The 20,014-nt window shown below is 69.3% G+C and overlaps 5 protein-coding genes across 10 annotated transcripts; 3 read left to right on the top strand and 2 right to left on the bottom strand.

Moving 5' to 3' along the window:
* Nucleotides 1-16: 16 nt before the first annotated feature.
* WNT1 (Wnt family member 1) lies at nt 17-2,942 on the bottom strand. Its single transcript, XM_090053537.1, has 4 exons — nt 2,818-2,942; nt 2,256-2,509; nt 1,747-2,012; nt 17-1,285 (listed from the first exon to the last, which is right to left on the bottom strand). The coding sequence occupies exons 1-4, from the start codon at nt 2,898-2,900 to the stop codon at nt 797-799; spliced, it is 1,092 nt and encodes a 363-aa protein (XP_089909663.1). The 5' UTR covers nt 2,901-2,942; the 3' UTR covers nt 17-796.
* Nucleotides 2,943-4,549: 1,607 nt separating this feature from the next.
* ARF3 (ARF GTPase 3) lies at nt 4,550-7,387 on the top strand. The gene is made up of 5 exons (XM_090053475.1): nt 4,550-4,653; nt 5,481-5,682; nt 5,851-5,961; nt 6,075-6,199; nt 6,284-7,387. The coding sequence occupies exons 2-5, from the start codon at nt 5,535-5,537 to the stop codon at nt 6,443-6,445; spliced, it is 546 nt and encodes a 181-aa protein (XP_089909601.1). The 5' UTR covers nt 4,550-4,653; nt 5,481-5,534; the 3' UTR covers nt 6,446-7,387.
* A 743-nt stretch (nt 7,388-8,130) lies between these two features.
* Nucleotides 8,131-9,785, top strand: FKBP11 (FKBP prolyl isomerase 11). The gene is made up of 6 exons (XM_090053444.1): nt 8,131-8,523; nt 8,675-8,740; nt 8,868-8,955; nt 9,097-9,130; nt 9,258-9,328; nt 9,548-9,785. The coding sequence occupies exons 1-6, from the start codon at nt 8,386-8,388 to the stop codon at nt 9,763-9,765; spliced, it is 615 nt and encodes a 204-aa protein (XP_089909570.1). The 5' UTR covers nt 8,131-8,385; the 3' UTR covers nt 9,766-9,785.
* Nucleotides 9,786-9,847: 62 nt separating this feature from the next.
* DRC2 (dynein regulatory complex subunit 2) lies at nt 9,848-17,108 on the bottom strand. 6 transcript variants are annotated; one of them, XM_090053429.1, is made up of 9 exons: nt 17,011-17,108; nt 14,541-14,829; nt 13,213-13,374; nt 12,777-12,944; nt 12,374-12,543; nt 11,570-12,200; nt 11,046-11,264; nt 10,661-10,813; nt 9,849-10,429 (listed from the first exon to the last, which is right to left on the bottom strand). In XM_090053429.1, the coding sequence occupies exons 3-9, from the start codon at nt 13,348-13,350 to the stop codon at nt 10,133-10,135; spliced, it is 1,776 nt and encodes a 591-aa protein (XP_089909555.1). In that variant the 5' UTR covers nt 13,351-13,374; nt 14,541-14,829; nt 17,011-17,108; the 3' UTR covers nt 9,849-10,132. The 6 variants fall into 6 exon arrangements, with proteins under 6 accessions (XP_089909553.1, XP_089909555.1, XP_089909554.1 ...); XM_090053428.1 differs by lacking the exon at nt 17,011-17,108 and having other exon boundaries at nt 14,541-16,872; XM_090053430.1 differs by lacking the exons at nt 14,541-14,829; nt 17,011-17,108 and having other exon boundaries at nt 9,859-10,429; nt 11,570-11,767; nt 12,062-12,200; nt 13,213-13,654.
* A 122-nt stretch (nt 17,109-17,230) lies between these two features.
* Nucleotides 17,231-19,940, top strand: RND1 (Rho family GTPase 1). The gene is made up of 5 exons (XM_090053439.1): nt 17,231-17,365; nt 17,460-17,547; nt 18,260-18,369; nt 18,913-19,047; nt 19,177-19,940. The coding sequence occupies exons 1-5, from the start codon at nt 17,237-17,239 to the stop codon at nt 19,420-19,422; spliced, it is 708 nt and encodes a 235-aa protein (XP_089909565.1). The 5' UTR covers nt 17,231-17,236; the 3' UTR covers nt 19,423-19,940.
* The last annotated feature ends 74 nt before the right edge of the window (nt 19,941-20,014 follow it).

Below are 20,014 nucleotides of genomic sequence, written 5' to 3'. Positions count from 1 at the left end.
TAAAAATAGACTTTATTCTTCTCTAGGAGCCTACAGGTTTATCTGTAATGAAGCAGCCACGTCCTCAGTGCTCACAGGGCAGGAAGGGGCACGGCCGGATCCAGCACTTGGGAGTGTTTAAGAGCAGGGGTCACCGAGGCGATACAAACCCAGTCCCAATAAATAGTGTATGTGCAGGCGAGCAGAGACCCCCCCCCGCATCTCAGTGCGTCACTCCCACGGCCCCTGGGCAGAGCCAGGCTATGGGTTGGATGTTGTCCTGGCAAAGCCGTGCGAGGCCCCGGCGCCGGCTGCAAACACCGGTGCAGCGTGTCATTGTCCAGGCACCCTTCAGCTTCCCGCACGTGCAGCAGAGGAAGAGCGGGGAGCATCTGGCTGGGGGGACAGGGGCAGGGGGCTGCTGAGCCGCCCCCTGTCCTGGGCACTGGTTCAAATCTTGACCTCAGAGGGGCTTCTCTCCGGGCTCTCCCCCCTGCCCCGGTGTCTTGGGCTGTGAAGCCAGGACCCCGCCTTCGGCCAGGGTTGTAGACCAGTGGGGGTGCATGAGGAAGCTGCCGGCCTGGTCCCTTTTGCCCACCTGGCCCCGCTACGGTGCCAGGGTTGCTCCCCGTTGGCTCTACGGAGGATGCCCCGCACTGTGCCGGGCCGTCCCCATGTGTCTGTGCTCCCCCCCGCCCCCCCAGGCTTTGCTGTGCCGGAGCGGGGCAGGGAAATGGGTCTGCTTCCAGGGCCCTGGGGCTGCCGTAAAGGGGAGCGGGGGGTCTCGGCGGGGCAGGGGGCTCCAGGCGCTGCCCGCTCACAAGCACTCATGCAGCACTTGGGTGTTGGTGCAGTTCAAGCAGCTGACGTGGCAGCACCAGTGGAAGGTGCAGTTGCAGCGTTCGGTGACCCGCTGCGTCCGGGTGCGGTAGCCGCGGCCGCAGCACAGCAGCTCGCAGCCGTCCAGCGCAGGCGAGGAGCTGTTGCAGGAGCGCCCGGCCGTGCCGGCTGTGCCCGTGCGACCGCTGTAGGTGCAGAAGTTGGGCGACTTCTCGAAGTAGACGAGGTCGTGGGGCGAGGGCGGCTTGTGGGCCGGGTTCTCGGGCTCCAGGTGATGCAGCTCCACGCGGGACGCCCGGTTGCTGCCCTTGTTGCCGTAGACGACGCGGGAGGCGCCGTCGAAGCGGTCCTTCAGGAAGTCGCCCACCGTGCGGAAGGTGGGCAGCCGCATCCAGCACGTCCGCACCGTGCACGAGCCTGACATGCCGTGGCACTTGCACTCCTGCCGCATCTCCGAAAACACCGTCTGCAAGGGACGGCCACGTCGTGACGTGGGCCCTCGCCCATGCCTGCCAGGACCCGGTGCCAGGAGCTTCCCCCAGCAGGGCCCCGGGGGAGTTTCCACCCACCGGGATCCCCCCCCAAGGGGCGCTAGATGTGTATTCCCCCCCAGCCGGGCCTAGCTGGTGCCCTGGGTCGCAAGGGCTGGCTCAGGTCAGGTGTTGTGGGGATGGGAGCAGGAGCCTGCTCCTGGCACAGCTGGCACCTGGGGGAACGCCGCAGCCCCCCCGGAGCGGGGCAGAGCCGGCACCCGCGCCCCCACCCTGCTATGCTGAGGCTGGGGCTCCTCCAGGAGCTGACGCAGCACTTTGTGCCTCCCACGGGTACCAGCACCCAGGGTGCAAAGCCCTTTCCCCAGCCCGCACCTGTACAGGCAGGTAGAGGTGTGCACGCCTGCGTGTGCTCACACGTGCCCCCCCCACTCACCATGCGCCCGGCCTCGTTGTTGTGCAGGTTCATGAGGAAGCGCAGGTCCCGGCCCTTCTCGTTGGAGTCCACGAACTCCCGGCCAAAGACCCTGCCGAAGTCCACGTTGTCGCTGCAGCCGCCCCAGTGCCAGTCGGGGCCGCCGGGCCCGCGGCGCCGGTAGTCGCAGGTGCAGGACTCGATGGAGCCCTCCGAGCACGACCGGGCCACCGAGTGCGTCACGCCAGCGCTGGTGATGGCAAAGATGAAGGCCGTCTCCCGGCAGCCTGCGGGGGGGGTGGGGAGGGGGCTGCTCAAGGCACCGGTGCGCGCCGCCGCCCCAGGCGCGCCGTGCCAGGCCCCGTGCCCGCCTGTCCCTGGAGACGGCACCCCGCTCGCGCCGGGTGGCACGCGAGCTGGCCGTGACCTGCCCCGGGGGGAACCTGCCACCCGCCCCCGGCTGCGGGACCCGGGGCGCGGAGCCGGGCGCTGCGGCCGCGGATCCGTCACCGCGCCCGCCGGCCGCTCACCCCGGTTGACGATCTTGCCGAAGATGCTGGGCCCGGGCGTGGTGGGGCAGTTCCAGCGCCGGTTGCGGAACTGCCACTTGCACTCCTTGATGGCGCTCTGCAGCCCGGTGCTGATGCTGTGCAGGATGCCCGGGTTCTGGCGGATGAGCTTGCGCTGCTTGCGGCTCAGGAGCTGCAGGCTGGGGTCCAGCACCAGCTGCACGTGCTTGGAGTCGGTCAGCAGGTTGGTGGAGGACGCCACGTTGATGATGCCCCTGCGGGCGAGGGGCAGAGCGTCAGGACCCGCGGAGCCGGGCCGCCCCGCATCCACGCGCTCCGGGCGTGCAAGCCCACGCGCGCGCGCGCGCGCCGCGGACGGCAGCGGCCCGCCGCGGGGTCCGGGCTCCCGGGAGGCGGGTCCCGCCGCGGGCCGGTCCCTGCAGCCTCCGGCGGGCGGGGCCGGCGGGGCGGGGCCGCCCGTCTCCTGCCGCCGGGGATCCCGCCCGGCCGCGGCCGCCGCCGGCCCCGCGCTCGCCTCTCCCCGGCGCGGCGTCGGGCCGCGGGCACGTGGGCGCGGACTCACCACCACCGCCCGCTGTTGTTCACCGCCAGCGAGCCGGAGAGCGCCGCGAGCGCCAGCACCCACCAGCTCCGCAGCCCCAGCATGACTGCCGCGGGCCGGCCGGGCGGGGCCGCCGGCGGCTGCGGGGCTCCCCGGGGAGGGCTCAGGGCGCGCGGGGGCCCGGGGCCTCAGGCTCGGCCTCCGCCCGGCCGCTGCGGGGCATGGCCGAGCCCGCGCCTCTTATAGCGGCGGCGGGAGCCCCCGGCCGCGCTGGCGTGGCCGCGCCGAGCGCCGCTTCTTATGGGGCGGCCCGGGCATCCCCCGCGCCCGCTCTGCCCGTCACGCGCCGCCGGCTGGGGCCGTCGGTGTCCGCGGGCGCGGGCCGGGCCGGGCCCCTCCAGCACCCCGGGAGGGGCCGCGCCGCCGCCACTCCCCCCCGCCCCGCCCCGCCCCGCCCCGCCCGGCCCGGCCCGGCGCGCAGGGGCGGGCCCGGCCGCGCCCGCGGGGCCCGACGGCAGCGCCGCTTCGCGCCGGGCCGGCCGCACGTGCGGCGGGGGCGGGGCGCCTGGCACGCCCGTGTGCCCAGGGCCGGGCTTGCCCGTCTGCGTGCCCCCACCCTTGCGCGCACCTACTTGCACACACACCTACTTGGCGCGCCCGCACACGCGTTTGCACGCACGGAGGTTCCTACTGATCAGCCGGGGGCTCCCCTAAGGCCGGCGGCCGGCGCGCAGCGGGCAGGTCGCAGCTGCTGGCTCCCCGGCGTGCGCAGGTGTGCGCATAACGCCGCGCGCTTACACACACACACACACACACACGACAGAGGCGAGACTAATGCACACAAACCACGCCCCACACCCCATCTTCCGTGCACACACACACACGTGCACAAACGCACCCGCTCTCACACACGCGCGCGCATAGGCATAGCCACAAACACACACACACGCGAGCGCGCGCAAAGGCATAGCCACAAACACACACACACACACACACGTGCACGAGCGCACAGGGGCTCCGCGCGGGGCAGCTCAGGTGTGTCCGCGCCGCCGCCCCGGGGGAGCGCGCCCGGCTGCGGGGACGCGCTCCCGAGCCGCGGCCCTGCGGCCCGCACCGGCCCCGACGCGGGGGACAGCCGTCGGGCTCCTCAGCCGGGCCGGGGGCAGCCCGGCCGCCCTGGACACCCCACCGCAGCCGTGGCCGGCCCCGGGGCACAGGTGGGGAAACTGAGGTCCGGGGCGGGGCGGGGCAGCCGTCGAGGCAGCTCCCGGGGGGCCTGACCCATGTATCCTCCTCCCCCACCCCCGCAGCCCCCCACTACAATCCCCTCCCCCTAATGCACCCCCATACAAATCCCCTCCCCTTTCTGCACCCTCCATTGCACGTCTATACCAATCCCCTCCCCCTCCTCCCATTGCAACCCCGTGCAGCCCCCCAAAATGCACCGCCCTTTTGCACCCTCCATTGCACCCCCATACCACCCCCTCCCCACTGCACCCCACAGCACCCCCTTACAACCCCCCTCCCCACTGCACCCCCGTGCAACCCTCTGCCCCATGCCCCCCTTTTGCACCCTCCATTGCACCCCCATACCACCCCTCCCCCACTGCACCCCCTTTTCACCCCAACATAAGCGCCCCCCCAATGCACCACTGCTCCCCCCGCCCCGCGCGCTGCTGCAGCCGCTGCCATGGCGACGCGGCCGTGCTCTCGCGAGCTCTGCTGCTCCGCACCCCCTAGCACCTTCCCGGGCCCGCAGCTCTCGCGAGACCGTCGCGTGCACGGGGCTGCTGCTTCCGGCCGGGGGGGGGCTCGGTGCAAAGTCAGCCGGGGGGGCGGCGCGCGGAGCCGGAGCAGGTGGGCGCGGGACGTCGGGGGGGGGCCGCGAGCCTGCCCCCCCCGCCGTGGGGGCCGGGGCCGGGGCGGAGATGCACGCGCTGCAGTGGGGCGGGTTGCACCCCCCCCGCTGGCCCGGTGTCGCGGAGGGGGGACAGGCATTGCATGCCGGCAGCGGCCCCGCGGGGTGGGCCTGGGTCCCCCCAGCGGGATCGTGGCCCCCATAACAGAAGGGGCTGAGCCCCCTCCCTCCTAGCAGGGCTTGGGGCCGGGCGCTGGGGGGCTGTGCTGGCTCCGTGCCCCCCCAGGCCAAGAGCAGGAGGGCCCGCCAGGTCTGCCCGTGCCGGGGTGGGGGTGGGGGTGCAGCAGGGCAGTGTCACCCCCTGTCCCAGTCCAGGTTGGCGCTGGGCGCCCGCCGGTGCCCCGGGTCAGGGCGGCACGGGATCCGGCGGAGCCCCAGCCGGGCTCGTTCGGGGGCGGTGGGACCGAGCGGGCAGCCCCGGTGCCCCCGACCCCTGCGCCGCGCCTCAGGTTCCCCATCTGCCCCACAGACAGCGGCAGGGGCCGGTCTCCACCCTGCTCCTGGCTGGCTCCCGGGGTGTGCGGGGGGAGGGGACCCGAGGGGAGCCGGAGCTGCCATCTGGGCACCGTGCGGCGCCGGGCAGAGCCTGGCACTGCCTCTCCTCTTTGTGACGCAGCCAGAACGGCCCCTCGCGGGCGCGCAGCGCTGGCCTGCGGGCTGTGCTGGGGTCTCCCCTCGGCCCCTGGCCACGGCCGGGCTGGGCTGGGGCAGCCGGGGGCGTCCTCGCTCCCAGGGCCCCGTCCCAGCCTGTGCGCTCCTGCCGCAGGGGTCAGCCGGACGGGCGAGCCAAGAGGGGTGTCCGTGCCGCGCCAACAGCACCATGGGCAACATCTTCGGCAACCTTCTGAAGAGCCTGATCGGCAAGAAGGAGATGCGCATCCTCATGGTGGGGCTGGATGCCGCCGGCAAGACCACCATCCTCTACAAGCTGAAGCTAGGCGAGATCGTCACCACCATCCCCACCATCGGTATGGCCTGGGGCAGACCTGGCCGGGGCGGGGGGCTGGGAGCCGTCTGGCAGGGCCCAGGGGTGCTGGTGGCCCCCAGGTGAGATGAATTTGCCAGGTCTCTGGCCTGGGACAGCCGCCGTCGCGCGTCCCATGCCGGCGCTGATCCCCCTCTGCACCACGCTGCAGGGTTCAACGTGGAGACGGTCGAGTACAAGAACATCAGCTTCACCGTGTGGGACGTGGGCGGGCAGGACAAGATCCGGCCTCTCTGGCGACACTACTTCCAGAACACCCAGGGTAGGTGCGGGCCTTCCCTCTCCCCGCGGGGCGTCCTGGGGGTTTCTCCCTGCCCCCTCTGGGCTGCGGGAAGTGTGGGTCCCCCCCCAGCTCAGTGCCGCACACCCCCCCAGGCCTGATCTTCGTGGTGGACAGCAATGACCGGGAGCGGGTGAATGAGGCGCGCGAGGAGCTGATGCGGATGCTGGCGGAGGATGAGCTGCGGGACGCTGTGCTCCTTGTCTTCGCCAACAAGCAGGTGCGTCTGGGGGCTCTCTCCTCCCCGCTCCTCCAGCCGGCCGGATGCGTCCAGGGCTGACCCCCACCCTCCCTCTGCCCCCAGGACCTGCCCAATGCCATGAATGCGGCAGAGATCACGGACAAGCTGGGCCTGCATTCCCTGCGCCACCGCAACTGGTACATCCAGGCCACGTGCGCCACGAGCGGCGACGGCCTGTACGAGGGCTTGGACTGGCTGGCCAACCAGCTGAAGAACAAGAAGTGAGCCCGCCTCAGCACGCCCCCGCCTGCCCTGCCCCGGCTGGCTGGGCCCTTGGCTCGGGGGGCCGTGCAGGTCTCCCCGCACCCCCTTCTCTCTCTCTATCTCTCGATCTCTCTCGTTGGGTTTTGCTTTCTTTCCAGCACCGGTTGCTGTGGGTGTGGTTTGGGTGTGGGGTTCTGGTCCCCCGGGGATATGCACGGATCTCTTGTGTGTGCGCGTGCGCGTGTGATTAAATATATAGATATATAAAGTATATAGGGGGGGGGCGTGGCAGTGGCCTTTCTGTGCGCGTGTCCTGTGCTTGGTGCCCTGTGCTGTGGCTCAACACGGAGGTGGATCCGTCAAGGCAGCTTTAAGCTTCTGTGTCTGGGGGGTTGGGGGCAGGCCTGGGATTGTACCCCCCCGAATCACGTGGCACCCCCTGCTCGCAGCTCTGCTCTATCCCCGGACCAAGACCCCCCTCCCCTGGACCAAACCGTAAGGGCCCATCAGAGTGGGGTTCCCCGCATCCCCTGGGGCAGGGGCAGGGACACAGTATCAAGCCCCCCCCCCATCCCTGTCCTGGCAGCAGGCCGTCTGTCTGTGCTCCCCCCCTCCCCCCCAGCTCAGGGAGTGGCGTGAGCAGCTAATGGGGTGGCAGGGTGCAGGTCACGCTCATGCCCTAGACCCCCCCCTTCCAGCACAGTGATTGTAATGGTAGTATCCCCCCCGGACGGACAGACGGACGCCTCGTACTGTAAGCTCCTCCCCAGCATACCTATTTATACCCCTGCCCTGCCCTGCCCTGTGCTTGGTGTGACGTGTCGCCGCAGCCCTGCCTTGCCCCCCCCAGCTCCCTGGGACACGCCTGTGTGTGTATCGCTCCCTCCCTGCGCGCAGGGGTCGGTACATGAGGATGCCTGCGCGCGCCCCACCCCCCCTTGGATATTAAACATGTTTTATGTAGCTCTGGCCTTGTTTCTTCTTTGTAGGCTACAGCCGTGGCAGCCCAGCGGGGTTCAGGGCAGGTGCATGAGGGAGCAGGGGCAGTAGGGGGTTCCCTGTTCTTGGTAGGGGCTGTGTGCCCCCCCTCGGGCTCAACAGGCTGGTCCCTGCCCCAGCCTGGGCTCCTGCCAGCGTCAACCGTGTCTCTGGGTGATGGACAGGCCCTGGCCAACTTTAATTAGAAAGAGCTTAGCGGGGCAGGGGGGTGTCTGCAGAGTGTGTGGGGAGGGGGAGCTGGAGCCTGGGAGCAGCTTTCGCCTCCCGCGGCTGCGTTTAAGTGGATCGGGGATGAGATGGGAAATCTCATTAGCCCTAATCCTGTGGGCAGGAGGGGGCGGGTGGTGCCAGTTCTGCGCACCGTGGCGGAGCCCGGGCCACAATGCCAGCCCGGCCTGGTCCCGCGCCCGGGCCCGTGGCCTCCCCGGGGAGCGGGGAGGGGGCTGCCGGCTGCCTGGGTGCTGTGCCCTGTGCTAACACCACCACTAACCCTAACGGGGCACCTGCAGGCTCCTGCCCGCTCCCGGGCCGTTCCTCCCTGCTGCGGCGGGGGTCTGCCTGCGGAGGGGCCGGGGGTAGAGGGGCTCCCTGGTGGCCGGGGGGGAGAGAAGAGGGGCGGAGGGCGGCGGAGGGCTGAGCACCGCGGCCCCCAGCACAGCTGTGCCTGGGGTGGGCCGGGTGCCCCTCCAGGCTCGGGGGGGTCGGGGCTGGGGGGTGGCCCCAAGGGTGGGCCGGCTTCCGCTGGCAGCGACGAGCCCCGGGGGGCCGCAGGGAGCCAGGCGGAGCCCGCTCCTGGCCCGGCCCCGGGCCCTTGGGCCCGCTCCTCCGCGGGGCTGCCCACGCGTGTGTGTTTCCTGCCCCAGCTGGAGGCGGGGCGGGCCCGGCGGGGGGAGGCGCCCTGCCTGGTCCGGCCCCGGCTGGAGGAGCCGCCGCCGCCGCCGCCCCGCGCCCCCGGCCCGGCCATGCGGGCCGCCCCCCGCCGCCCCCCGCGGCTCTGCCTCCCGCTCCCGCTCCTGCTCCCGCTCCTGCTGCTGGTCCCGGGCGGCCGCGCCGCCGGCGAAAGCGAAAGCGCCCCGCGCGCCCTGCGGGTGGAGACGCTGGTGCGTGGGGCCCGTCCCGCGTGGGGCCGGCCGGGCGCGGGGGGAGCGGGGCGGCACGGGGATCCCGGTCGGCGGGCCCGGGGGTGCGGGGTGCGGGGCCGGGGGTCGCCCCGCGGGCCGGCCCGGCGCTGCCCACGCGTGTTTCCCGCAGGTGGCGCCGCCCGAGGGCTGCGGGGAGCGCGCGGCGCCGGGGGACACGCTGCGGATCCACTACACGGTGCGTGGGGGGGACACGTCAGCGCTGCCGCCGCGGCCGCCGCCGCACGTGTGCCCGGCCCTGGGGGGAGGGACAGCTCTGGCCGCGGGGGCCTGGCCCACAGGCTCACCCGCGTGCCCCCCCGCAGGGCAGCCTGGAGGACGGGCGAGTGGTGGACACCTCGCTGGCCCGGGACCCGCTGCAGCTGGAGCTGGGCAAGCGGCAGGTGATCCCTGGTAGGTGCCGTGATCTGCTTCGGACCCCCCCCCCAGGGCCACGGATCCGTGGCGGGGAGAGGGGAGCGACCCCAGAGCAACTGCCTCCCCTGGCACAGTTTCTGGGAGCCCCCTTGATCCACCTCTCTTCCCACCCCCCAGGCCTGGAGCAGGGCTTGCTGGACATGTGCGTGGGGTAAGTGGTGCCCGGGGGGGGGCGGGGGGTAGTGGGGCCAAGACCTGCTGTGTCTAGGCGTCCTCCGGGCACCGCGGGTAGCTCCCGGGGTCCTGGCCCTGATGGAGCTTTGCCCTCTGGCCGGCAGGGAGAAGCGGAGGGTGATTATCCCCCCCCACCTGGCTTACGGCAAGCGAGGATCACCCCCTGCCATCCCAGGTAACCCCCCACCCTGTATGAGCCTGGCCTGCGTGCCTGAGCTGGACTCTGCCCGGGCCAAGGGGCTCCGCAGTGCCCGGGAGCAGGGGGGGGCTCCATGTGCCCCCATCACAGGCCCTTATCAAGGCAGGGGGAGCGTGGGCAGCCTGGCCTTAGGCTGCCAGCTGCCGGCCGCAAGACCACGGCCCTTGTGGAGGCTGAGGCCACCTCTCCCCCCAGCGGACGCGGTGCTGCAGTTCGAGGTGGAGCTCCTCGGCCTGTCCCGGGCTGGCTACTGGCAGAGGCTAGTGAGCGACCTGGTGCCCCCGCTGTGCGTGGGGCTGGTGCCCTTGCTGCTGGGGCTGGTGGGCTTCCACCTGTACCGCAAGGCCAGCAGCCCCCGCATCTCCAAGAAGAAGCTCAAGGAGGAGAAGAGGAACAAGGCCAAAAAGAAATAAACCTGCCCCTGTCGGCGCCAGCTCCTGGCTGCTCTCTCAGGCCTGGGAGAGGGCTGGGGTGGGTGGCACCTGCCCCAAGGGCTTCCTGGCCCCCAGGGGACCCCTGACAGCCCCTCCTTCTGCTAGGCCACCCCGGGGAGGTGCAGGCAGCCCAGGCCTTGCCTGCAGTGAGGCTTTTCCCAGCAGTATATGGGCACCTGCCCTACCCCGCATGCAGCTAGCTACCAGTGAGGTTTGAGGTGTGAGCATAACCTTTTAATGGCAGCTTCTTGGGTGCCAGCGGTGAGTGCAAGAGCATCCCCAGGGCCCTGCCCTTGGCTTGTGGCACTGGCTCTGCAAGCCCTGGCATGTACAGGTGATGGGTGGTTCACAGGAGGTGCGGCGCAATGTGGGCAGCCTCGATGACGCAGGGGCGGGGCCGTGGGGCAGGGGCGGGGAGCGCGCTGCTCCTGCTGCTCTGCTGGTTGAGGATGAGCAGCGTGTTCGGCTGGCTCAGTGCCTCCTCGCTGACCGAGACGCCAGTCAGGTACTGCCGGAGCAGCAGGCGCAGCCGCTCGTTGTCCTGGTCCAGCGCTGCCTGCTCCTGCTCCAGCGCCAGCTGTTCCAGCCGCACCTTGTTGTAGCGCTGCCAGAAGCGCTCCAGCCCGGCATAGTCCTGCATCGCCTGCAGATGAGGGGCCGTGCTGAGCGGGGCAGGGGACCCCTCCCCTCTTCCCCCACACAGCAAAGTGCCCGCTGCTAGCACGAGCCTCTGCACTGGCAGCGCCCTTGCTCCAGCTGTGCCAGTCCCCTGGAAACCTGTTCCAGATATGACCCCCTCCTTTTACTTTCCACCCATCGCAGCATCCTGGCCAGAGGGTGGGGGGTTCAGGGCCTGAGACCCTCAGCTCTGTACCTGGGCCAGTGGCTCGGTGGGCTTCTCCCAGAGGACCTGCTGTGCCTCCTGCTGCTCTGCTGCACTCAGCAGGGAGGTGTAGAAGGGTAGCACCTTCTCTTCTTCCGTCTCCAGCTTGCGGCACATCTCAGCCAGTCGCAGGATGCGTGCGGCCTGGGGATGGGGGCAGGTTGTGGGGCTGCAGCTCCTGCTGGGGGGGGCTTCAGGGGACCATGAGGGAATGCCTGATGGGGGCCACGAAAGGCCAGATGGCTTGGGCAGAACTAACAGCTCGATTTTGGGCTGTATTGCCCCTGCCCCCCCAGGCTGTGGCATTTGCTGTGCGCGGATAAGGGGGTCAGGGCATGGGAGGCCTGTCCCGGGAAGGGGTAGCCTCCGCCCTCACCTTCTTCTCCACACGATTCAGCTCCTTGAGGGTGGCACTGCTGTCCAGTGTGAGCTTGGCCAGGTTGCTGCGGGCCTGGGCCCTGGCCTGGCTCATCTGGCTCTTGAGCTTCTGCAGCTGCTTGAGCACGACCTCCTTTTCTTCGCGCAGACACCGGTTCCGCTCCTCACTGTCCCGCAGGTGTGCTGCCAACCGGCCCTTCAGGACAGAGATGGAGTCCTGGGGGGCGGAGGGGTGGGGGCAAGGTGTCAGTGATAATGGGCAATGCAGGGGGAGGTGCTTAGAAGCTCGGGGAGCAGAGCTGGGAAAGCCCATCTGCACCCATAAGACAGGCTGGGTTGCAGGTGGGAACTGAGGAGAGAACAGAAGCACCTGGGGCTGGGGCAGGGGGAGGTGCTGGGAGACACTGGTGTTCAGTCACCAGGAGAGGCACTAGGGTGAACAGGGGCCCCTGGCGCTGGGGGGAGCTGGGACAGGGAGGGGTGCTGCAGCTAAGGGGCACTGGGGACAGAGGCTTTGCAGACCTGAATTTTCTGTAGCTTCCTCATCTGCGCCTCAATTTCCTGAGAGCTTTTCTCGTCCTTCTGCTTGAGCGCAGTGAAGGCGACCTTCCGGTCCTCAGTGGCTTCTGTGTAGCTCTTTAGCTCCTGCTGGAAGCGGCGCCACAGCTCCTCCACGGTGCCCTCCAGCTGCACACGCAGGTAGTGCTTCTCCTCCAGGTTCTGGGGGTACACACGACTCAGTGTGGTCCCGCCCAGCCCACCCTGCGATCCTCCTGGCCTCAGAGGCCCCCTCCTACTCTGATCCCACTGAGCTGTGGCAGCCCCCAAATCCAGCAACAATGCTCTCTCCTGCCCTGGGTAAGGACGGCCCACGGAGACTCGCTGACACCCCAGCCTGGCCAGGGCACAGGCAGGACAGGTCCCTTCCCAATCAGCAGCCAGCTCCTGGCTGGGCTGGGCTAGGAGGCATCTCAGCGAGCCCCTGCCCCCCATGTCCTGCCCCATGAGCCCTGCCTTGTTCTTGATGTCGTCCCTGGTGCTCTGGAACTCCAGCCTGGCCTCATAGTCGCTCTCCCCAAAGTTCTGCTCCATGGCCAGCATCACGTCCTCCAGGTAGCGGCTCTCCTGCACATGCTGCTCCACGATCATCCTCCTGGGGAGTGGCAGGGTGGGTCCTGAGCCCCAGAGCCAAGCTGTGGTGGGGGGCTGCAGGGCCAGCTCTGCTCTGCAGCTGACACTGTCAACCGTGGAAGGAGTACTCCTAGGGGGAATGCCGGGGGCACTCCTGAGCTGGCTGCCCTCTCCCCTATGCCCCCAAGCCGGTACCTCTCCGTCTCAAACTCCTTCTTGAGGGCTTCCAGCTCGGTGTTGTAATCCTCCTCCAGGTAGCACAGGCGGCAGCGCTGCACCTGCAGCAGCTGGTCGATGTTGTGCAGGTGGCTGCGCAGAGCATGGGCGTGCTGTGCTTCGGCTTCTGAGAGGTCCTTGGCCAGCACCTGCGTGTCGGGGAGACATGCCCTGGTGACTGTTCTGTCTCAACTGCCCCCCACGACCGCTACCTAAGGCCTGCAGCTGCCCAGGCTGGGGTGGAGGAAACCCCCAGGATCCCTTTTCTGGGTGCAGCCTGCCCAGCCAGCTGGAAGGCAGCACTGTCCACTCTCCCAGCCTCATTTTGGGTACCACTAGGCTCACAAACACGCCACATGTCTCCCCCCCGCCAAACCCTCACCTGGATGACGTGGTCCTTGCAGTCCACCACGCGCTCGAAGGTCTGGCTCAGGATCTCAATGTCCCTGCGCAGCTCCTTGGTCTTGGCCTCCCGCAGCAGCTGGCGCCACTGCATGTTGATCCTGTTGGTGTTGATGGTACTGTTGTGCTCCTCCTTGGCCAGCTTGTCCTGCGCGGTGGGGCACAAGGTGATGCCCTCCTGGCTCCTGGATCACCAGTGCCCGCATCCCACAGCCAAGGGCTGGCCAGGCCTGAGGGGACTCACCAGGATTGAGGCCAAGGGGGATGTCCAGGCCTGAGGGGACCCATGGGGATGGGGGGGCGCTCGCAGCAGGGGGGTCACAGGTCATAGGTGGAGCTGGGGCTGGGAAGGGCCTGGTGGTTCCCCTTCCTGCCCAGCCCCAGCTACACCCCCTGGGGGCCAAGCCCAGCCACACCTTGAGAAACTGCCTCAGCACATCCTCCTTCTTCTTGCTCTGCTCCTCGGCCACCAGCAGCTTCTGCTGCATGAGCAGCAGCCGCTCCTCCTCGCTCAGGCCTGGCATTGCGGGTCCCTTGTGCCCCTTCCTCGGCATGGCGCTGGGCTGGGCTGGGCTGGGCTGGGCAAGGCAAGAAGCCACGGAGCTAGGACTGGGATCCTTCCCCAGGGTCCTGCCCCCGACTGGATCCAGCCCTGGACACCCAATAGGGCCCTGCCCCACCACAGGGCTGGATCCTGTTCCTCCACAGGATTCTGCAACCCCCATTGACTCCATCCCCCACAGGATTTTGCCCCCTCATCCCTTCCCCCCCCATGGGATCCTGCCCCTGATCTCTTTCCCCCCATGAGATCCTGGCCCTGATCTCCCCCCCCCACCTGGGATCCTGCCTCTGATCTCTTCCCCCCCCACAAGGGATCCTGCACTCCCTGAGCCCTCCTCAACATAGTCCAACGCCCCCAACAGGGCCCTGCCCCCCAACTGGATTCAGTTCCCCCACAGGATCCTGCAACCCCCATCCCTTCCCCCCCATGGGATCCTGGCCCTGAGCTCTCCCCCCCACCCTGATCCTGCCCTGATCTCTCCCCCAGCCCCAGGATCCTGCCCTCTAATGTGTTCCCACCCCACCCGGGATCCTGACCCTGATCTCTTCCCCCCAAGGGTTCCTGCACTCCCTGATCCCTCTCCTCACATAGTCTGACCCCCTCCACAGAGCCCTGCCCGCCCCCCCGGACTGGTTCCAGTTCCCCCATAGGATTTTGCAACCCCCATCCTTTCTCCCCCACACCATCCTTCCCCCTCAGCTCCTCCCCCCAGGATCCTGCCCCCGATATCTTTCCCCCCCATGGGATCCTGCCCCATCTCTCTCCCCACCAGGATCCTGCCTCCTGATGTCTTCCCCCCCCATGGGATCCTGCACTCCCCGATCCCTCCCTCCACATAGTCGAACACCCCCAACAGGGCCCCGCCCCCCACCCCCAGGGCTGGATCCAGCCCCCCATAGGATCCTACCCCATGGTCCCCCCCAGATCCCTTACCCCCATGGGATCCTGCACTCCCCGATCCCTCCCCCCACATGGTCCGCCCCCTCAACTGGAGCCCCCACCAGAGCCCTGCCCCCTCCCCTCAACAAGGCTGGATCCTGCCCCCCCCCGATCCTTTCCCCCCGTTGCTGTACCCCATCTCCTCCCCACTTAGGGATCCTACCCCCTCAACAGGGCTGGACCCTTGTCCGTCAGATCCCCCCGACCCCCGGGGTCCCTCTGGCTCCCCCCACCGCAACCCACCAGGTCGCGTCGCTCCGTCTCCTAGCAACAGCCGCTTCCGGCGCGGTCTGCCTGACTTCCGGCCGTCGAGCGGGGGCAGCCGGCGCAGGCGGGACTCGAGCGTCCCCTGGCGCGGGGGCGACTCCCACCCCCGGGCCGGATGCGGAGGGGCCCGCTGCCACGGCGATGCGGACCCGGGAGGGGACGAAGGAGACCCAGGAGGGGAGGGGGCGTCACTGCTTCTGTCTCCGGTTTTAATGCGATTCCCCCCCCTTTGCAGCCCCGTTGCCATGGAAACCGGCATTTAATTCTAGGGAGAGAGACCGGATCCCCCCATTATTCCCTGCCCCCCACTTGCCCCCCTCCGGGGGGGCCCTCACCCCACTACCGCCCTCCCCGGGCCTGGCCCAGGTGCCTGGAGCCCCCCGCCCCCCTTCTCCGCCCGCCCTGGGGCCGGGGGGGCGGCTGTCTCGGGGACTGCCCCCGCCTCCCCGCGCCCCGCCAGCTCCCCCTGGAGCCCAGACAGCTGCGGGGGCCCCCCCGCCAGGAGCTGGCCGTCCCGGCACCGTCTCGTCCTGGCGGCGGCTGCCAGGAAACCTGGGAATTTCTCACATTTCCTTTGCAATCAGTGGAGTTTCCCTTGCCCCCGCGGTGCCCCACGGCTCGGAGGTGTGCGTGTGCTGGGGGGGCAGCCAGGCAGGCTTCGGGGCTGGAAAGCCCCGGGGCTCACGTCACAGGCCCGAGGCTGGCTGGACAGGTCCATAAAGCCCCCGTGTCGCCCCCCCCCCCCCGCCGCGGGGCTCGCCCGTCCTGGGGGCTCCTGCAGGGGCAGCCCTGGCCAGGCGCGGGCAAGGGCGCAGCTGGCACCAGCGATGCCTCCTGGGGCCACGCGGTGCCAGGCCCGGCAGGCGCCCGAGCGGTGGGAATTCCCGGAGCCGGGGACCGGGAGGGGGACGCTTCTCCCTTCCGGGAGCTGGCTCACCGGCTCCTGGCCTGGGCCCCCCCGCTTGGCCTGCCAGGTCCTTACTGGTCTAGGACTGGACCCCGGGGGCCCGACCCTGCTCTCAGCCTGACCGCGCTCTCCCTCGCGGAGCTGGCCCGCGTGTGCCCTGTCCAGCCGACACGGGACCCCAGGAGTCCTGGCGGCTCCCCCAGCCCCGACTCAGCTTGGGGAGTTCCCCTCCCCAGCACCGGCCCAGATCCCGCTCCCCAGGACCCTTATCAGGGCCAACCTGGGGCTGGAAAGGCTTTGGAGCAGGGCCCGGGGCCAAGCCCAGCCTCTGCCCCCCAACTCTGCAGGCCTGGGGCATCCGGCAGGGCCTGGGGCCAGCTCCCGGGCTCCCGGGGGCAGGCGGCTGTGGGGTGGGGCTGCATTCACCCCCCTGGGGGCACCTCCTGGCAGGCTGCTCAGGCCCGTCTCCTGCCCAGGCCAGACATCCACTGCAGGGGGTGTCGCAATGCACAGGTTAAACATTACCCAGCATTTCCTCAGGTGCAGGGGCGCGGGCAGAGTGGGCAGGCCAGGGTGGAGACACAGGCCACATCATGGGCCACGTGCCCACTCGTCACCCAGGGATGTGGCGTTGAGCAAGGCTGCACGGCTGCTCCAGCCCCCCGCCCCGGGGTCCGTGTGGGCACACAGGCACTTATCACGGGTCATCTGATGCCCAGAGCAGGCCACCCTGTGAACCTCTCACACCCAGGCCTTACAGTGGTGGGCACCCCCCTCCCAAGTGCCCTGTGCCCACTCCCAGCTGTACACAGACTTGGGGCTGCGGTGAGCTCTGGGGTATGTGGAGGGATCTCTGCTGATGCCAATGCCCCAACGCTCCCAGAGGAGAAGGGCCCTGGGCCAGGTTAAAGCCTGGTGTGACCCTGGGGATGGTCGGGGGCGCGCAAAGCTGCCCAGGCAGACTCCCGTGGAGCAGGTGGGGGCAAGCCTGGGGGCTGAGGGAGGCAATTAGTTCCTGTCCTGCCCCCTCCAACCAGCCCCGGCATCCGCCCCACTCTCAACCACTACCACTGGAGACTCTAGCTCCACTCAACAGACCCCCCCCACTGCCCCACAAGAGACACTTCCCACCCCACATCCACCCAGCCTTAGCACCCACCCACCCGAACCCCCACTCCAGTCTCGCACCCACCCAAGACCCCTCCCCACCCTAGTTTCCACCTACCCCCCCATCCTCCCACCCACCTCCCCATCCCAGCACCCCCCAGAGACCCCCAGCCCTAGCCACCACCCACCTGAAACCTCTCCCCACCCCAGCCCCCACCCGGTACCGCACCCCACCCCTCGCCCCCACCCATCCTAGACCCCTTCTTACTCCAGCATCCACCCAAGACCCTCCCCACCCCATCACCCACCCGAGACCCCCCAGTCCCCACCTCCGCACCCACCCAAACCCCTCCCCACCCCGTCACCCACCCGAGACCCCCCCAGCCTCCACCTCCGCACCCACCCAAAACCCTCCCCAGCCCCGTCACCCACCCGAGACCCCCCTCTCCCCCGGGGGGCAGCGACCCCGGCCCGGGCCGCTGTGACTCAGCCCCGCCGCCATTGGCCGGCCGGCGCGCTGCCCGCTGTCCCGATTGGGCGGCGGGAGCCCCGCCCCGGGCCGCCATTGGCCGGCGCGGCGCTATAAGACCGCGGCCTCCCTGTCTGGGCTCCGGGGCGTTGCGCTGCGCGGGGGAGTCGCGCGTGGGAGCTGCTCGCCATGAGGGAGCGGAGGGCGGCGGCGGCGGTGGCGGCCGCCGTGGCGCGCTGCAAGCTGGTGCTGGTGGGCGACGTGCAGTGCGGCAAGACGGCCATGCTGCAGGTGCTGGCCAAGGACTGCTACCCCGAGGTGAGCCAGGTCGCGCGTGGGCGGCCCACGGGGGCCGGCGCCCGCCGCCGTGGCCTCGGCTGGCCGGGACTGACCCCTCTCCCCCCGCCCGCAGACCTACGTGCCCACGGTCTTTGAGAACTACACGGCCTGCCTGGAGGGCGAGGAGACCCGCGTGGAGCTCAGCCTGTGGGACACCTCCGGTACGGGGGGATGCGCGGGGGGGTTGACACGCGTGTCTGGGGGGCGCTCTGTGTTGTCTGCCCCCCTCCCCCCTGTGCAGCTCTGGCACTGCAGAGCTGCGGGTATGTCCCGGGGGCAGTTGGGGGTTCCGGGGGGTTGGTGGGGGTTGCGGGGCAGCCCCCCTCACTCCTGTAGCCCCCTAATCCAGAGCACCCCTGCAGCCCCCCCATCCCGGTTGCTATGGCGATGTGCTGGGCTGGCGCAGGAGCTGGCACTGTTTGCTATTCTGAGCACGGAGCGTCTGGGCTGCAAAGCCCTGGATCTGCTGGGGGGGGTGGGGGGCCGGGGAGGGGCCCCGGGCAGCACCCCCCCCCGCACCCTGGCCTGGGGGCTGCACTGGGGCCCCCCTTTGCTTGGGGGTGCAACATCCTTTCCTTTGTTCCCTTTATCTGTGACTGTGCCCCCCCACCCCCACCCCCACTCTGCAGCTGCCACCCTGCTGCTCCCCGGGTGGGCACCCACTGCCCCCCTCCCCAGGCCTGGCAAGCTTGGTGCTGCAAAGGGAGGGAGCAGGGGGTGGTGGTTATATAAATGGCACAGGAGCCATTTCCCAAAAATCTGCAGGGAGGCAGGAGGGAACTTGGGCTGCCGGGCACAACCTGGCCCTGAGGCCCAGTGGGGGCAATAGGCCAGCCCACAGCACCCCCCAGTGACTCCTGCCCTCCCTCGCAGGGTCCCCCTACTACGACAACGTGCGCCCGCTCTGCTACAGCGACTCAGACGCCGTCCTGCTCTGCTTTGACATCAGCCGCCCCGAGACCCTGGACAGCACCCTCAAGAAGGTGATACTCACCCCCCCAGGCCTGGGTCTTTGCCCCTGGGGCAGGAAAGTCTTGGGGCTGACCCTGAAGAGGGGCAGAAGTGCCCTCTGGGCAGGCTCTGTGCCCAGCTGATTATCTTTGGGGGGTGGCCTGATTTTAAAGGGATGGTTGGTGCCATGGGACTGGGCTGGAGTGGGGATGAAAAGTGGTGGGGGGGGAAGGTAGCCCCTCATTTGCTGCTGCTTGTGGGGGGGTGCAGGTCCTCTGCATTAGCCACTTGCTGCTCCCTTCTAGCATTAGGGGCTGGTCCTGCTGTGGGCTAGATGTAACGCCTCACCCCCCACTTACGTGGCCTCATCTGCAGGGGTGGAGGGTTCTGGTCTGATACCCCTTCCCCAGGGGTCTGGTGGGGCCAGGCTCAGCACCTAGGAATGCCCCTGTACCCCTGGAGCGGAGTGTAGTTCCTTCATTAGCCAGGGCAGCACTGGGGTGGTACCAGGGAGGGCTTAGGGGTGTTGGCCTAGGGCTCCCTGACCCCCCATCTCCCCTCCATGGTCCCTGCAGTGGAAGACAGAAATCCTGGACTACTGCCCCAGCACCCGGGTGCTGCTGATCGGCTGCAAGACGGACCTGCGAACCGACCTGAGCACTCTCCTGGAGCTGTCCCACCAGAAGCAGGCTCCCGTCTCCTACGAGCAGGTGAGTGCCAGCGTCCTGCCTTCTTGCCCCAGCCTGGAAGGACCTGGCTCTGGCTTGAGTGGTCTGGTGTGGTGTTCAGGACCTTCCCCTCCTGGTGCCCCCTCATCTCTCTCTTTGCTCGGGTTGTAGGGCTGCGCTGTGGCCAAGCAGCTGGGAGCCGAGAGCTACCTGGAGTGCTCCGCCTTCACCTCGGAGAAAAGCGTCCATAGCATCTTCCGCACGGCCTCCGGCGTCTGCCTGAGCAAGGGCAGCCCCCCGCCCCCTAAGAGTCCCACACGCAGCCTTTCCAAGCGCTTGCTGCACCTGCCCAGCCGCTCTGAACTCATCTCTTCCACCTTCAAGAAGGAAAAGGCGAAAAGCTGCTCTGTCATGTGAGGGGGTGGGCCTGCCTCCAGCCCCTGGACACTCTCCAGCCCCTGCAACGGGGAGGGAGGGAGGGCTGCCCCAGCAAGGGGGAGCTGGGAGCCGGGTCATGCCCCCCCAGAGGAGCAGGCCCCATGTGACGCCTTCCCCTGCAGAAGGGATTCGGGGCCTAGGGCTTCCCCAGCTGCGGCAGCCCCAGAATTGGCCCAGCTCATTGCACTGCTTCCCACGCAGGCTCCGCGCACGTTCTCCAGGGGATGGGGAGAGGGGCTGCCCGGGCCCTGGGGTGACCCTGGGGCTCCTCCAGGCTGCTTGGCACAGACGGGGCTTGGTTGATGGTGGCTCCTGCACTCCCGGAGCCGGGACAACGCGCCACAGACTCATTGTTTCCCCTCTAAGGCCCACTCGCTGTCCAGCCGTGCCCTGTCGCCTCCATCTGCTGCTGTCCCTGGCCCTCGCGCTGCCTGGCACCAGCCGCTCGCCTTGATGTTACCTGGCCCCAGGGCAGGGGCAGCACCGCCTTTGCCTGTGGGGGGGGGGGGGATGGGACTGTCGGGGGGGAGTGGCTTTTGTTTTACAGACCTTTTGTCTGGGGGGATGACTC

This window comes from Crocodylus siamensis, chromosome 6, assembly GCF_052110815.1.
Source record: "Crocodylus siamensis isolate JL-2025a chromosome 6, ASM5211081v1, whole genome shotgun sequence".
NCBI lineage: Eukaryota > Metazoa > Chordata > Crocodylia > Crocodylidae > Crocodylus > Crocodylus siamensis.
The sequence above is the reverse complement of the archived record's forward strand: the minus strand, read 5'-3'. Positions and strand labels throughout refer to the sequence as shown.

Coding starts and splice junctions, on each gene's coding strand:
- DRC2 (XM_090053427.1), bottom strand. CDS start 13,530: ATGGAGTCAATGGGGGTTGCAGAATCCTGTGGAGGAACAGGATCCAGC. Junction 12,945..13,212: donor TGCTGAGGCAGTTTCTCAAG/GTGTGGCTGGGC, acceptor CCCACCGCGCAG/GACAAGCTGGCCAAGGAGGA. Junction 10,814..11,045: donor TGAATCGTGTGGAGAAGAAG/GTGAGGGCGGAG, acceptor CCCCATCCCCAG/GCCGCACGCATCCTGCGACT.
- WNT1 (XM_090053537.1), bottom strand. CDS start 2,900: ATGCTGGGGCTGCGGAGCTGGTGGGTGCTGGCGCTCGCGGCGCTCTCC. Junction 2,013..2,255: donor CGGCAAGATCGTCAACCGGG/GTGAGCGGCCGG, acceptor CCCCCCCCGCAG/GCTGCCGGGAGACGGCCTTC. Junction 1,286..1,746: donor ACAACGAGGCCGGGCGCATG/GTGAGTGGGGGG, acceptor CGTCCCTTGCAG/ACGGTGTTTTCGGAGATGCG.
- ARF3 (XM_090053475.1), top strand. CDS start 5,535: ATGGGCAACATCTTCGGCAACCTTCTGAAGAGCCTGATCGGCAAGAAG. Junction 5,683..5,850: donor CACCACCATCCCCACCATCG/GTATGGCCTGGG, acceptor ACCACGCTGCAG/GGTTCAACGTGGAGACGGTC. Junction 6,200..6,283: donor TTGTCTTCGCCAACAAGCAG/GTGCGTCTGGGG, acceptor CTCTGCCCCCAG/GACCTGCCCAATGCCATGAA.
- RND1 (XM_090053439.1), top strand. CDS start 17,237: ATGAGGGAGCGGAGGGCGGCGGCGGCGGTGGCGGCCGCCGTGGCGCGC. Junction 17,548..18,259: donor CAGCCTGTGGGACACCTCCG/GTACGGGGGGAT, acceptor CCTCCCTCGCAG/GGTCCCCCTACTACGACAAC. Junction 19,048..19,176: donor CTCCCGTCTCCTACGAGCAG/GTGAGTGCCAGC, acceptor CTCGGGTTGTAG/GGCTGCGCTGTGGCCAAGCA.
- FKBP11 (XM_090053444.1), top strand. CDS start 8,386: ATGCGGGCCGCCCCCCGCCGCCCCCCGCGGCTCTGCCTCCCGCTCCCG. Junction 8,524..8,674: donor CCCTGCGGGTGGAGACGCTG/GTGCGTGGGGCC, acceptor TGTTTCCCGCAG/GTGGCGCCGCCCGAGGGCTG. Junction 8,741..8,867: donor CGCTGCGGATCCACTACACG/GTGCGTGGGGGG, acceptor GCCCCCCCGCAG/GGCAGCCTGGAGGACGGGCG.